The 16354-nt window shown below is 46.3% G+C and overlaps 1 protein-coding gene across 1 annotated transcript; it reads left to right on the top strand.

The window, feature by feature from the left end:
• The first annotated feature begins 1178 nt into the window (after positions 1–1178).
• On the top strand, positions 1179–9251 carry LOC102409418 (nuclear RNA export factor 3). The gene is made up of 19 exons (XM_044936491.1): positions 1179–1473; positions 2728–2884; positions 3107–3260; positions 3873–3956; positions 4058–4162; positions 4275–4355; positions 4652–4771; positions 4886–4993; positions 5140–5249; positions 5819–5855; positions 6193–6261; positions 6344–6399; positions 6501–6608; positions 6729–6787; positions 6894–7009; positions 7115–7157; positions 7667–7739; positions 8278–8412; positions 9248–9251. The coding sequence occupies exons 1-19, from the start codon at positions 1470–1472 to the stop codon at positions 9249–9251; spliced, it is 1623 nt and encodes a 540-aa protein (XP_044792426.1). The 5' UTR covers positions 1179–1469.
• Positions 9252–16354: the final 7103 nt, after the last annotated feature.

The raw sequence follows: 16354 nt of genomic DNA, 5'->3' as shown, positions 1-16354 counted from the left end.
TATAAGAAACAAGATATATACACCAACAGGGGGCTGGTTGAATAAACTGTGGTCCATCTACATCCAAAAGACCTATGCAGCTATAAAAACCAGTAAGACTCTCTTTCTGTATTGCGATGGAGTCATCACCAGGATATAATGTTCAGTGATATAAAAAAAACAGGTGTAAAAAAGTGTGCAGAGCTGCTGCTGTCCAATAGGGTAGCTACTAGCCTCAAGTAACTACTTACACTAAATTAAATTAAAATTACAAATCAGTCACAGTTGCCACATTTTAGTAGCTAAATATTCAATTCCTGAATAAGCCTCTGTTAGTTAATGGTTGCTGTGTTGAAGAGCAGAATACAGAATGTTCCCATATCCACAGAAATTTCTATTGGATAGCTCTGAAGTAAAATAGAACAATTTTTACATATGAAAGGGAGTGAAAACAAATTTGTGTAATCTTTTCTTATATTTTCTAAACTGTATAGTTATACAAATGATGATAAAAATGTGTACCTATAAGAGGACAGAAGAGCAACCCAAGATGCATGACAATGATGTAGAGTCTCTAAATATGAGACTTATGTTTACTGGCTCTATTCACTGAAAAGGGCAAGAAACACTGACCAATCCAGTAACAATCAGCAAGTGTAGTCTCTGCACTGAATTCCCACTAAAAGGAACCAGGCTTACTGGAGAAATGCCTGATTTCTGGTCTAGGTAAGGATTTTACAAGGTGAGTGTGGACTGAACTCTCATAACAGAAATTATATCAAAAAGAATCATAAGTGGAGGGGCTCGCATTGGCCAAAGATAGAACAATTTGAACATCAAAAACAGTAATGATTGTAATGCACTGCTGCTGCTGCTGCTGCTGCTGCTAAGTCTCTTCAGTCGTGTCCGACTCTGTGTGACCCCAGAGACGGCAGCCCATCAGGCTCCCCCATCCCTGGGATTCTCCAGGCAAGACACTGGAGTGGGTTGCCATTTCCTTCTCCAATGCATGAAAGTGAAAAGTGAAAGGGAAGTCGCTCAGTCGTGTCCGACTTTTAGCGACCCCATGGACTGCAGCCTACCAGGCTCCTCCGTCCATGGGATTTTCCAGGCAAGAGTACTGGAGTGGGGTGCCATCGCCAAGATCCCTAAGCCTCCTGATTCTAACTGGCCTCCTCTGCAGGGGTGGTACTGTTGGAAAGAGTTCCTTGGATGTTATGCTGGTAGCAAACTCAGAGGGCAGTAATTACAGGAAGTTAAGTCCCCTCTGGCCCCCAAGACTCTGCTCCTCTATGACCTTGGGGAAAGGACTTCCTGTTAGGACGCCATCTTGTTTGTGTGGCTGTGACGAAGTTGTGTGGGGCTTGCACTCTTCCTACCTCAGCAGTTTTCCTTGATATTCTACAAGCTTCCAGCTCCAGGCCCACAGATTCTCTTCCAGGGCAGCCTGTGAGGACGGTGGTGACAGATCTCTGCCTTCAGGCCACCCTATGGGTGAGTGGTCTGTGTGAGACCGTCTCTTCAGATCCCCCCAAAGCAGGAAGGGTTCTGGGTGCCCTCCCACACCCCAAAGCACAGGACCCCCAACCAGTTGACTGTTCTTCAGGGAAAGCGGCGAGAGAGCCCAGACTGACTATTTTCCGGTCTCTTGAGGAGATGGGCCAAGTGGGCTCTGACACACCCACCTCGATTCCATGTGGTAAACCTCCCCTCTGACGAAAATGGCCGTTGCTGACTTGAATTTTTCTCTGGCTAAGGAAAAGGCATGAGTCATGTTATCTTCTCAGGTCTAGGGTTTGGAGCGTGGCGAGGGTCACCTAGGTGGAGGGTAGGATTATATAAACTAATATTCTTTGGATTTATACTAGAGGTGGGGGAGGGGCAGAAAACCAACCGTTACTACTGGATATTACATTAACAGTTAGGGTAAATTGTATTAGCCCCTCGAAGCTTCTTGAGGCTTTATTGCCGGGCAGGTTCAGTTTCTGTGGCACAGGGTCTAAGTTGTCCTGAGGCATGTGGAATCTTCGCAGACCAGGGACCCTGGTGTCCCCTGCATTGGCAGGTGGATTCTTAATCACTGAACCACAAAGGAAGTCCTCCTATTAATATTGTAATCCTAAGTTGATATCTTGGTACATTTGGAAACTTCTCAGCCAAGTTCTCTTCAAATACCACTTCTCCACTGTTCACTTTCCTTCTCTATGGGGCTCACATTAACCATGTATTAGGTATACTCATTGTATCACCTTTAATTCTCTTTTTGGGGGGAGGGTATCCTCCATATTATATCTCTCCAGGTTCCATCTTGGATCTTTTCATAAGACTTACCTTTCATTTCTCTTAATTCTTCCTTCAGGGAGGCAGATCACCTTTGACCCTTGAACTATCACATCAGGGTAGATTTCAGGGTAGGGTTTATTGTACTCATAGAGCAGAGCAGAGAAGTGAGACTTGGGGATAAGAAGCCACTTGTCCCAGGTCACCTAACCTGAACCAAGTAGAACACAGCCTAACATCACAGACTACACTCTACATCCAGACCCTTTCCCTGGTTTCTTGTCTGTGACTGCTCCCTACCTCTCATTTCATGAAAAGTGGAGCCATGGTGAGGTCTCTCAGCCATTTTTTAGCTCTATGATGCATGTATGTTTAGATTATAAAGAATGATGTTTATTCATTAGTCATGATATTTACTCAGGACTACTTCTGATACTGGGACCACTTATATGTTGTTGTCAATTTTAGAGCACACTGATAAAGGGAACTCTTTACAAAGAAGAGCACGAAGCTCGGGTATTTACCGAAGGCAGTATGCCTGTTGGTCTGAACCGGTCATTTCCCAGCAGCAGCAAGACAGAGATTTAAAAGAAAGTGATGCTCATATGGACATCCAAGGAAGATAGTAAGTGACCAGTCACCATGGCTGACATGTACCAACCACTGAACAACAAAACCTTGCAGTTAAATATGTCATTCTTCTCTCCAACTTGCCAGAGTAAAAAATGATTGGATCAGGTTAATGTTTGAGCAGTCTTTATTATAACTCTGGTATCATTTGGGAGAATGTATAGAGAAGACTTTCCAGGCCTATATGGACCACTTTTTTCTTTCCACTTCCCCACAGTGCTCCCTATGCCATTCCATCCCATCACTGGAGAAGTAGTTTTCAGAGAAAAGACCAAATGCATGTTACCATGGAGGCAGAGCAAAAGCCTCCGGAGAGAACAATGAAAACAAATAGACAGGATGAGACCTTGGGGAGCTGGTTCAAGATTATTGTGAGTATCCTGGCTAAATGAACCTAATATGTAGAAGATGACAGAGTCGTGTTGGATTTGTGTAGAGATGCTGGGAACTTTTCTGGGGCAGCGGTGTTGGTAATCTGTCTTGATATTACCAGGAGGTATCTTCTTAGATCATCGAAGGGCAGGTTCAGAGAAGCGGTATGAAGGAAACAGACTGACTGCAAGGAGGAGCATGGGAGAGGTTGACTAAAAGCAAAGGAGGAAGCCTACTGCCATGGAGATGGAGCACTTCATACCAGATGACGCAGTTTGGCTTGAGCTGGGTGTGGGAGGAGGTTGAGTCTCTGGGGTCCGTGTCAGAGTGACAGGCCAGGTGTACCTCATGTGGATCTCCTGGAACTTTATAAAAGGAAGTACATGTGAAACATATTAAGTCAATTTTTTTTTTCAGAAAGAGTATCTGAATGCAAAGAAAGTGTATATAGAAAATCCTTGTCTCATACCAAAGTTAGTGATAACAGATATTGTCTTAAGTAATTATTTAAAACCTGAAAAATAGCCCTAAAGCAAGACACAGTTGGGTCTTACCTTAATCTTGGATTCCATTGTATCCATTCTCTTTCCCATTTGTTCTCTGATTCCTAGATTCCCTTTGGTATACAATATGATGAGAAGTGGCTGATGAATTTGATTCAGAAGAAGTGCAGTGTCCCCTTTACTGCAGTCGAAGTAAGACAGGACATGGAGATGATGCGACAAACGGGTAGATTGCGGGCCCAGAGACATGGCCCTGGTCTCATGTTCTGCTTCTCCTGTCACTCTCCCTACAGTTTCACTATGAGAAAATGCAGGCCCAGTTCTTTGTAGAGAATGCCAACGTTGCCTGTGCATTGAAGAATGTCAGCGGCAAGATTTTCAGTGAGGATAATGAAATGGTGTGTGTCAAGGCCTGACTAAGGGCAAGAGGGCAGGAGGGCGGCATGGCCTTGCTTGATCCCATGCACAGATTTCCTGGAGCTTACCCAGCCCCTCTTGTGTTCTCTCCAGATATCTATCTTTGTTGAGCCCTGTGATGCACCCCAGTCTGTGCAGAAGACACTGACATCTGAAAAGTTGGAGCAGATAAAGGTAATGCAGACTCAACACAAGCTATGCCCTCATAGCCAGACCCACCTCTTCCCCCCACTCACCCTCAGACTCATGCTCGCTGGACCCCATCCCTAACTCTGCAGCTCACCATGAACAAACCATATGATGCCTGCCAGCAAGCTCTTGACATCCAGAGACTCCGCTTTGGCCCTGGTATGGCTACAGTAATAACTGCAGGGCAGCTGAGGGTAGAGGGTCTGTCTGAGTAGAGCACTCAGAGATGGTATCATGGGGAGGGCTTGGTGCTGGAGGTGTTCCAGCTGGGACCCTCTCAGCCCGTGTTTCCCTCCTTCTGGTTTCCTGGAGACTTTATACCGTGTGATATTGGAATGACATGGAACTGTAGAAATAGCACGGCTACCTCCCTGAACGTCTATCCAGGGATCAGGCCCATGGTGAGGACCTAGGCCCAATGTTGGGTCCAATGGTGAGGGAGGGAGACATTGCGTAGAAGAGGCAAATGTCTCAGGTATTCTGTTTGGGGTCCTCACTCTCTTTCCTCATTCTAGCTTTCATCTTTGTACTTGAGCAACAAGAAACCCTACTTGGGGCACGGCCTGTCCACCATTAAGGAGATTGCTTCCACCACGGAGAACTTGAATCTCTCCAACACTGAGGTGAGGTGGGGCACCCAGATCCTCCTTTGAAAGGAATGTGGGAGGCCTTATGGGTGGTGACAGACAAAGGAAAGTGGATTTGTAGGGAAAGGAAGGGTATGGGTGCAGAGCCATTTGGTCCATGTGGGTGTTCCCTATAATTCTAGGTGAAGATTGCAGGGGAGATGGACAAGGCTCATCAGCTGGAACCAGAAGGGATGTGTGCAGACAGAAGCGCTGTGTGCACCACCTTCCGTGATAAGTCAACCAACATGAGGTCTTCCTCTGCCTTGTCTCTACACCCCTATGTCTCTCTCATCTCTCCCCTCCTCCCTCCACCCCCTTTCTGTCTTTATTCCCCTCCCTACCTCCTGAGTCCCACCTCAACCACCTCCCTGCCATAGCACCTGGTCATCCCTGAGGTGTGTCCTGACTTGACAGCATGCTGGACTCCCAAGTGAGGTAGCAAAGCCCCGGGCTCCCATCCTCCCATATCTTCTTTTCTCTACAGCCTTCACGGGGCCCTGGAGGAAGGAAGGAAGGGATGGAGGGGAGTAAGGCCTGCAGACTGGATTTGAAGTGCTAGTCCCTGTGGCACTGCAGAAGGGAGTCAGAACAGTCTGGCTGGGAGCTACGCAGAGGAAAGGAAATGGAGGAGGAGGTTCAAGGAAGGGGTGGAGGGGACAGTCTCCCTCTTGGTCCATCCATAGAGTGGTGACCAGGGCCCTTGAATGCTAGGATACTGGGGTGTGAGGGTGCTGTGATTACTGTTAAGTGACTTGCTCCCATGAGGAGGGTCCCGTCCATAGTTTCACTGACATTTTTCTTTTGTCTTGATTTTGGCAGCACCCTCCTGCAGTTGTTCCCCAGGTTACTAAGCTTGGTAAGTGCATTCCTTGATCAGACTCCTCTAACTAGCACCGACAGTGCCCTCAAACTACACGGAAACCCGTTAGGACCCGTCCAAGTTCCGTTTTTTAGCCTGACCCTTAAATGTCCTGGGGTAGGGGGGTGTACCATTCTCTGTGGGCACCTGAAAAGGCTCTGGATCTTCAGCCATGTTGTCCACAGGCTTCGGGGACCCACGGTGATGACAGAACATGTAGTCCTGCCTCCGGCATTTCCAGGGACACTTTCTTCCCTACCCCCAGCCCATCCTGGGCCCATCCTTTTCCCTGACATCCTGGACTGCACTGCTGACTTCCTCTTCCCTCCCCTAGGATGGCCAGGAGACACTCTCAGGTTCTAAATGTGCTGTGGAAGCCCCCAAGCGCTTACCAATGTGCAAGGTGAGCACAGAGGATCCAGCAGGATTCTAGGTGGTACGTGAAGAGGTGTCAGACCTGGTCCTGAGGACTGTTTTGATTCTAGGGAAGCTTCTTTGGATCTGAAGAGTTGAAGAGTCAAATCCTGCAATTCCTGCAGCAGTAAGTACTCCTGAGAATCTGAGCAAGGGGAGGGCTAGGACAGGGGAGGCCACCAAAGCTCCAGACCACACAGATATATTGTCTTCACTGCTCCCTCTCAGGTATTACTTGATCCATGACTCTGGGGACCGCCAGGGACTCCTGGGTGCTTATCATGAGGAGGCCTGCTTCTCCCTGGCCATTCCATTCCAACTCAAGGACCCAGCCCTGTGAGTATCACAGCCTAGACTCCTCCCCCAGGCCATGTGGTTCCCCAGCAGATGCAGGCCAGCTCCTGCTGACACCTGTGCTGGCCAGACCACCACCTACTGTTCCTCTGTGTCTCCTAGAAGCAGCATGTATGCGTACTTCTTGGACAACAGGAATATGAAGACACTCAAGGACCCCAGTGAGTGTGTGGTGGGAAGACTGGGCCAGAAAGGGTGGTAAGGGGGCCAATCATAGGGTCCATGGCATGACAGACATGACCTTTGCTTTCTTCCCCTTCCCCACAGACCTTCGTGTCCAGATGATGAAACACACAAAACATGACATTGTGCATACCCTCTGTGCATTGCCCAAAACTCAGCATGACTTCAGCTCCTTCGTGGTGGACATGTGTTTTCAGACGGTGAGCAGGTGCTCCTCCCTTGGTGGTGGGGGGGGGGCGGGGCAGGAAGCACATCGTAGGGAAGATGTTTAGGGGTAGCTGAGTAACTAGGTTCATCCCTCTCAGGAAAAGATGCTCTGCTTCTCTGTCAACGGGGTGTTCAAGGAAGGTATGTGTAGATCCTTCCCCCCATCATGGACCCCCTCCACCAAAACCCTTCCAGTTTCCCTCCAGTCCACTCCCCTTTCCTCTCCTCCCCTCCCCTACAGCCCTCAAGTCTTCCCACAGTTCATGTTTGAAGTGCGTCTGTGCCTGCCCTTTCTAGCCTGGGCATTGGTGACATAGGATGTCGAGTTTAGTGGCTCCCATCCCACATCCTTACATTGAGAATTTGGGCCATTATAGTTTCCTCATTTGCAAAATGGAGTCATAATGTGCACCTCTTGGGCAGGTGTGAAAAATGCATCACATGAACTTGTGAAGCTGTTGTCATGGGACGTGTTATTGGGAGCAGACGGCTCCTACAGTTGCCCTCCCCATTCCCAACACCCTGGTTCCCCAAGGGAACAACTGTCCCCTCAGCCTAAGTGTCAAGTCAGACCCTGACTGGGGAATGACATGGGAGCCTGTAAATTATGTGGGGGCTGTAAAGGGTACTCTTACTGTTTGTTGTTGAAGTGGAAGGAACATCTCCTGGCTGTGTGCGTGCCTTCACCCAGACCTTCATTGCTACCCCTGCCAGCTTTTCCAGGTGAGAGCCATGTTGTGGGCAGAAATCCCCATCCAGCCTGGGCTCAGGGTCCTGGGTATGTGGATGCAGACCTTAGGTTTACTCAGTATTATGGAAAGTCAGCAGGGAGAGCCAAGGACCAGTCTAGCCTAGTGGTTAGGAAGAGTATGGGCTCTGGAATCAGCATATAGGCTCTTTCCTTGACTCAACACTCACTGTGTGACCTTGGTCAAGACATATGATCTATCTGTGACTCAGTGTCTTCTTCTGAAAATGGGGATCAGACTGTACACTCTTCTGTAGTGTACTGGGCTACTGTTCAGGGTAATTGTAAAGTTGTTCCTGGGTTGGGGATCAGCCTATCCGCTGAGTGAAGCTGGTAGACAATCTCTCTGAAGGTGGGCTCTATGCAAGGGGCAGAGGAACAGTCAAGGAGCCTGTGGACAGACACAGGAGGGGGATGGAAGGAATCTGGTTGCCGACTGGCAGTGGGAGCAGTCAAGATTGGGGGTGTGGGTGGTTTATCCATCAGTTGTCCAAATACGCATTTTCTCCCCAGTCTTTGTATAGTGAATGACGAGCTGTTTGTGAGCAAAGCCAGTCCCAGTGAGGCTCAGCATCTGCATTCTCCATCCCAGTACCTACACTCACCTCCAGTTCCATGCACACCCTCTCCCAGGAGCAGCAGGAAATGGTGCAGGCTTTCTTCATCACGTCTGGGATGAAACTTGAGTAGCCTCAGAAGTAAGTGCTAGGTGTGCATGGGGACAGAAAGGAGCTGGCAGGAGTAGAGGAGCTAATAAGTGGATTTTGCAGATAACTGTTTTTGCTTCTTTACTTTACTCATTAATACCCTGCACATGTCATTCTCAATACATATTAATTTACCTAGTTGTTTTGAATAGGTGTGCATTACTTTTCTGAACTCCATGAACCTTTTTCTTTTATTGACAGACATTTAGTTTTCAGGAAATTTACCCATTACACACTGAGCTCACTCTGCTGCATATGTCACAGTAAACATGGAAGCTGCTTCTGACCCACAGTTTAGGAAATGACAGTGTATGGTCAGTGTATCCACTTTGTTCCTAATAGATATTACCTGTTCTTCCTCCATCTCAGGTGCCATTCTGGCAACCACTGAGATTAATACAGGTGCCATTCAGGTTCTCCCTCTTCCCATGGTGAGGTCTGGGAATTCAGGCCAAGAGGCCAGGTGGTCAGCAAATGAGACTCAGGCCTCCTAGTTCTATTCATTTTCCAACTCTCTCCCTTCATTTCCTCCAGGCCTAGCACAAGATCCTAGAGCAAGCCTTCACACACACTTGATCTAGGATCCCAAAAACAGCCTTGACAAGAAACCCTTGGGTTTCATCATCTTCATCCTCATCATCTTTGCTGTATTTTACATCCGATCTGAGAATATCCCTGTGACTAAGCCATAGGTCTGCTTGGAGCTGGGAAGCCAACACTTAACTGACAATCATCCACCTAAAAGGCTAGTTTTTCTGTGTATTTGTCCCAATCAGGTGATCTTCCTGACCCAGGGATCGAACCAACATATTTTGTATCTCCTGTACTGGCAGGCATTGTTTACCACTGAGCCATCAGGGAAGCCTTCTAAATGAATTAAAATCTGCTTATCTGGAATATTTTGGGTTGGCCAAAATGCTCTTTGGGGTTTTACCATAAGATGTTAGGGAAAAGTCCAAACAAACTGTTTGGGCAAGCCAATATTTAAAGCAACTGAATGTGTGAAAATTGAGTTTGGTGCTGGCTGGCTTTTTGGCTAATGGATTCCAGCTTGTTGTGAAGACATAAAGAGAGACCATCTTTGGCCCCGTCAAATAACGATGTCTGTGTTGGAAAATAAATTGGTGTGTTTTTTCCAAGTATGAGTGTGTTCATAGGAATATGTTTGTGTCATTAAGTAAATGTTTGTGCAAGTTCATGTATATAAGTGAACAGGTGATAACGCACAGGGATATTAGTATGTTTGTGTATGTAAGTGAAAATGTAAGCATGCTTATTTGTCTCACTTTTTTTTTCTGCCCATGCCATGTGCCTCATGGCACTTAGTTTCTGGACCAGGGATTGAACCCAGGGCCACAGCAGTGAACGTGTAGAGTACTAACTACTGGACTTCCAGGGAATTTCCATATGATATTTTAAAAGCACATCTGACCCTAAAACAACAAAGGTTTGAACAGTGCAGATCCACATAAATGCAGATTTGTTCAATAGCAAGTACTACACAATATGTATTAGTTGTGAGGTAAAATCCTGGATTCACAGGAACCTGATATTCAAAGAGTAAACCATATGTTATATATATTTAAGTGCACATGGAGGGTCCATACCCCTAAGCCCTGCATCACACAAGGGTCAATGACATTAGTATATTTGAGTGAATGAATTTGTGAGAGTGTATATGAGTAAATGTGTGAGCTTCTTTGTGCATGTGAACACATTCCTATTTCTGAGCATGTTAATGTATATGTGAGTATGAATGTAGAATGTAAGCATGACAATGATTGATTTTCCCAGCACATTGACGTGAATGTATTAGTAGTTACTGTGAGCAAATAAGTGTATGACCATGTCTGTGCAAGTGAATGTTACCTTGTACATGTATATAAGCACATGTGAGAGTGACCATGGTGCCTATTCAAATATGAGTTTACATGTGTAAAGTGAATGGGACTTTTCCTATGGATGAGTGAATTTGTGAACATGGACATGAATGTTAGCATATTCGTGTGTATGTGAATGAATATGTGTATGAGCATCTGAAAACAGAGTATGTTTCTGTGAGCTAATGTGCAAGTGTGTGCATGTGAGTATATTAGAGCATCTGTGTGTGTGTGTGTAAATGTGTGAACTTCATGTTAAGTGTGAGCATATTCATCTGTAAGCATATGAATACGATGTTCTTTGTGAGTATGTTGTACCTGGGGAAATGTATGAATATGTGGTCAGGAACATATAGAAGTGTGTGTGTGTGTGTGTGTGTGTGAGTGAATGTGAGCAGGTTTGAGGGAATGCATGTATAAGCATGCATTTTATTGAGTGAATGTGTTCAGTTGTGTCCGACTATTTGTGACCCCATGGACTGCAGCATACCAGGCCTCCCGATCCATCACCAACTTCTGGAGTTTACTCAAACTCATGTCCATTGAGTTAGTGATGCCATCCAACCATCTCCTCCTCTGCTGTCCCCTTCTCCTCCTGCCTTCAATCTTTTGCAGCATCAGGGTCATTTCAAATGAATCAGTTCTTGAGCTTGTCAATAGGCATATGGGGTCAGAGGGAGGGAGCATGGACCAAGGTCAAAGTCTGGGGATTGTCAGATGTAGATAATACACATTATCTCTGAGGCACTTCACCAGTATCTTTCACATTCTGATCTGTTTTACACTTGATACCTTGGTTGGGAGAGGATGGGATACATTATCCTTTTTTTGTCATGCAGATCTGAGACATATGAGAAAAAGATAGTCCGTGGATTGATTTGACCCTGCTTATGTTGTCAGCCTGCTTATTTAACTTACATGCAAAGTATAAGCCCTCGAGCAGCTGCTGTTCACAACACTCTGGCTTCCAGGTCTCTGGCCCAGTGGGAAGAAGCTGTGCAAGCTTCACCCTGGCACCTCCTCCTCCTCTTCTCACTGCCCCTTCTCAAAGAACATTAAATGTGCTAACTGAACCTGAATAGGACAAAGTTGTTAAGGCGTCTGCTGGTGAACTTGTTGGGGAAGAGGAAGAATGGGTTAGTCTTAGACACTACTTCACCTCTGACACAAAGACTCGATTCAGTCTGGTGTGAGCATGCACAGGGAGATCTAGGAGTCCCCAAACTCTGAGGCCATTGAACCAAATTCCCCAAAGTCCTGCCTGAAGAGAGGGAGAGGTGGGAGGAGAGGTGACTCCACGGGGTAAGTGCCACTGCCTGGATCCTTCTTGCCACTGATTACCTCACAGACCAGGGGATGGGCTTGGGCTCAACTTGCCTGTGGAGTATGCACTGGTTTGAATGGGTTTCAAGGACTGTTGACATGAAACTACCACTTTTCTTGGCAGCACTTTCTTTCCCATTCTCACTGTTCTTTATCCTCATCCCTCATCCTTTCTCCTGACTACTCTACTCATCTGTGTCCAGTGTCAGCTCTCATTCTCCTGCTGCCTCTCACTTTATTCCATTAAATGCAATTCACAATGTAACCCAGTAATGCTCACTCCTTGAATCCTAGAGTCTCACTCTCTTTCACATTCAAGTTGCGAATATCTTCTCAGGTCCTCTTTTATCCCAGAGTGACACCCCGGTAACTTTAACCTTGCCCTTGCAGTACTTACAGGCCCCTGGCAGATGCTGGCCATCCTCTTCTCCTGCTCTTTGGGGCTGAGCATCCTTCCTCTCCAGATGATGCTGCAGTTGTAGGCCAGGCAGAGAACCTACGTCCTAGGATACCTGTACCGGAGTGTTGTGTTTGTTCTCTGCTTTCCCCAAACCTGCCATACACTCCATTCATATGCAACTGTCCCACCTACTGGCCTCCCCAACACACACACACACACACAATGACAGCTTGAGACTTAGTGCCTGCTATGCTCTGTTCTGTCTAAACAAAGTCTAAAGTTGTTCTTGCATTCCCCTCTTCATCCAGTTCAGTTCAGTTACTCAGTCATGTCCGACTCTTTTTTGACCCCATGGACTGCAGCACGCCAGGCCTCCCTTTCCATCACCAACTCCCGGAGTTTACTCAGACTCATGTCCATTGAGTCGGTGATGCCATCCAACCATCTCATCCTCTGTTGTCCCCTTTTCCCCTTCTCCTCCTGCCTTCAATCTTTCCCAGCATCAGGGTCTTTTCAAATGAGTCAGTTCTTCACATCAGGTAGCCAAAGTATCGGAGTTTCAGCTTCAGCATCAGTCCTTCCAATGAATTTTCAGGACTGATTTCCTTTAGGATTGACTGGTTCGATCTCCTTGCAGTCCAAGGGACTCTCAAGAGTCTTCTCCAGCACTATAATTCAAAAGCATCGATTCTTCTGTGCTCAGCTTTCTTTATAGTCCAACTCTCACATCCATACATGACCACTGGAAAAACCATAGCTTTGACTAGACAGACCTTTGTTGGCAAAGTAATGCCTCTGCTTTTTAATAAGCTGTGTAGGTTTGTCATAGCTTTTCTTCCAAGGAGCAAGTGTCTTTTAATTTCATGGCTGCAGTCACCATTTGCAGTGATTTTGGAGCCCACAAAAATAAAGTCTCTCACTGTTTCCCCATCTATTTGCCATGAAATGATGGGCCAGATGCCATGATCTTAGTTTTCTGAATGTTGAGCTTTAACTTTTTCACTCTCCTCTTTCACTTTCATCAAGAGGCTCTTTAGTTCTTCGCTTTCTGCCATAAGGGTAGTGTCATCTGCATATCTGAGGTTATTAATATTTCTCCCAGCAATCTTGATTCCATCTTGTGCTTCATCCAGCCCAGTGTTTCTCATGATGTACTCTGCAAATAAGTTAAATAATCAGGGTGACAATATAAGCAGGGTGGCCAAGCCTTCACCCAAGGCTTGGCCAAATCAATCCAGGGACCACCTTTTTCTCATATGCCCCTGATTTGAATGACAAAAAAGGATAATGTATCCTACCCTCTCCCAACTAAGGTAACAGGTGTAAACAGATCAGAATCTGAAAGACACTGGTGAAGTGCCTCAGAGATAATGTGTATTATCTACATCTGACAATCCTCAGGCTTTGACCTTGGTCCATGCTCCCTCCCTCTGACCCTAGATGCCTACTGACATGCTATCTTGCTTAAAACAATGGGAAAATGTGCTTACTGTTTTTAAATTGCTGCTGTTAGCCTTTTCTGAAATACAGGAGAACATGAGCTAGCAAGTCATGAGGTAGCAACTCCCATGACATCTAAGACTCCCATGAGGGAGCAAATCTCCTGACACCCACCAGTGCTTGGCCCAACTTACCCAAAAGTTATCAAGCAAGGGGAATTGTCTGTGCTACAACACCTGAATTCTCCTACACCCGGTCCTCTGGCCCTCAGTTTCCTCCCTAGGGGCCCCACCTAGAAGTATTGTCTTTATAAGGTAAGGTATAGGATCTTGCTCTCTGCCTTCTCCATGTCAGCATCCCAACCCCTAGGTACACACTCACACTGGAACATGTGCCCCACACTTTATCCCCTCACATTCTGGAGGGAACAATGGAACAAAAGGAAAGCAACAGTCACCTGATTCACCTCCAAAATTCAGGGCCCATGGCAGTGACCTTGGTTTTCAAGGAAGCTCCCAGGGCAAACATGTTACCCTCACTGGTTTAAACATAGGTGCCAAATCCTCACAGTTGTGTGCTCTTTAGGGTAGAGTCCCTGGAAATTCGGTATTAGCATTCATTAACCTTATAGATTCCATATGTAGTTCAACCTCGTGTGTGTGTGTGTGTGTGTGTGTGTGTGTATGTGTATGTATGCTAAGTTGCTTCAGTCATGTCTGAGTCTGCAACTCCATGGACTGTAGCCTGCCAGGTTGGTCTGTTCATGCAATTCTCCAAGCAAAAATACTGGAGTGGGTTGCCATGCCCTCCTCCGGGGAATCCTCCCAATCCAGGATTGAACTTGCCTCTCTTATATTTCCTGCATTGGCAGGAGGGTTCTTTATCACTAGCGCCATCTGGGAATCCTTTGTTCAACCTTCTGCTAGGTCGCTTCAGTCGTGTCTGACTCTGTGCGACTCCCCCGTCCCTGGGATTCTCCAGGCAAGAACACTGGAGTGGGTTGCCATTTCCTTCTCCAGTGCATGAAAGTGAAAAGTGAAAGTGAAGTCGCTCAGTCGTGTCCAACTCTGAGCGATCCCATGGACTGCAGCCTACCAGGCTCTTCCATCCATGGGATTTTCCAGGCAAGAGTACTGGAGTGGGGTGCCATTGCCTTCTCCGGTTCAACCTTCTATACAACCTCTATTCAATGTACCCTTCTTTTGTCATTGATTTATGGTTCCAGGTGGGCCCTGGGCAAGAGAATACTACTCCTATTCTGTGGAATCAGGGTGGGTTTCATGTCACATCGAGCTGTGTGGTCCAGGCTACCTGCCCTTTCCAAGGGGAAGGCTCAGAGTGAATACGGAAATAAACTGACTCATTAGCGTCATGGTGGCTTGTGTTTATGTTTCTTCACCATTTCTCATGTCTGATCTAGAAATCTCAATGCTAGGCTAGTTTGGATTTTATTTGACAGCTAATGTGATTACCAGTTCTTGACATAATCAGGCTTGATTTATAAAGATCATGCTGACTGCAGTGTGTTGAACAGACTAGAGGGACCAACACTAATATCAGAGAGTAAAGAAATTGGGATGTTGTTGCAGTAATTCGGGAGGAATATGTCGAAGGGCTGCCCTGGGGGTGGCTTATGATCAATGCAGAGATGAGTACAGAGGTGGCATGTTTGCTGGAGGTTGAACCAACAGGCAAGCAACTGGGTCTGGGTAGGTGAGATAGACAAGACAGAGATCATGTGCTCAGTTTTTAACAAACTCAACAGAGTAAGAAGCCAGGGTACAGGAGCCTTCCCTATAGAGCCTGACTGATGGAGCAGAAAATTTTACCTTAAGCAGCATAGAGCCCTTGGCCTGCATTCCCATTTCTGTGGGTAGTTCTCCTGCAGTCACACGAGAGTGTGTGCTTCAGGTGTAGCTCCTTCTCAAGGGAGTGTACAGAGAGCAGAAGGCCTCTGGCATGTGAAACCAGAGAAGTGGGAGAAATTCCAGGATCAGAACAAAAAGTCTGGTGGTTAGAAGCCTGGGAGTACCCCACTGCTCATCTCTGCAAGTCAGGAAGTTGGGATCTCAAGAGGAAGAAGTGTGGAGCCTGAGGGAGTACCACTGGTAAGTTTACATGGTGGGGCAGGTTTGCTCTGTTTCAGTTCTATTCAAGTTAACACAAAAGTGTCAAGTGTCATGACTTCTGGTGGTCCACTGGTTAAGAGTATGTACTCCCTATATAGGGTGCCTAGGTTTGATCCCTGGTCAGGCACCTAAAATCCAAATCGAGATGATTTAGAATCACAACTAAGAGTTCGCATGCCTCAATTAAAGGTCCCACATGCCCCAAATAAAGATCCCACGTGCCACAACCAAATATTCCGCATGCTGCAACTAAACAACTAAAGACCTGCATGGTATAACTCAAAGATCCCACCTACCACAACGGAAAAACCCCTTGTGCTCTAACTAAAGTTCCTGCGTGTTGCAATGAAGATCCCACGTGCCACAACTAAGCCCAACATAGCCAAATAAATTAAACAAATATTTAAATATTAAATATACAAAGATTCATTTAAAAACCTTCACCTGGCTACAAATGAACATATCTATGAAACAGAAACAGATTACAGGCACAGAGAACAAACTTCTGGTTACTGAGGCTGGGTTGGGGGGAGGTTGTAGGAGAGGAATGGATTGGGTGTTTGGGACTAGCAGATACAAACTATTGTACACAGAATGGATAAACAAGTTCTTACTGTATAGCACAGGGAACTATATTCACTAACCTGTGGTAAACCATAATGGAAAAGAAAAGAGAGAATGTCTAAATATGTAAAACTGAGTCACTATGCT

The sequence above is a fragment of the Bubalus bubalis genome, chromosome X (genome assembly GCF_019923935.1).
Source record: "Bubalus bubalis isolate 160015118507 breed Murrah chromosome X, NDDB_SH_1, whole genome shotgun sequence".
Classification (NCBI taxonomy): Eukaryota; Metazoa; Chordata; class Mammalia; order Artiodactyla; family Bovidae; genus Bubalus; species Bubalus bubalis.
The sequence above is the reverse complement of the archived record's forward strand: the minus strand, read 5'-3'. Positions and strand labels throughout refer to the sequence as shown.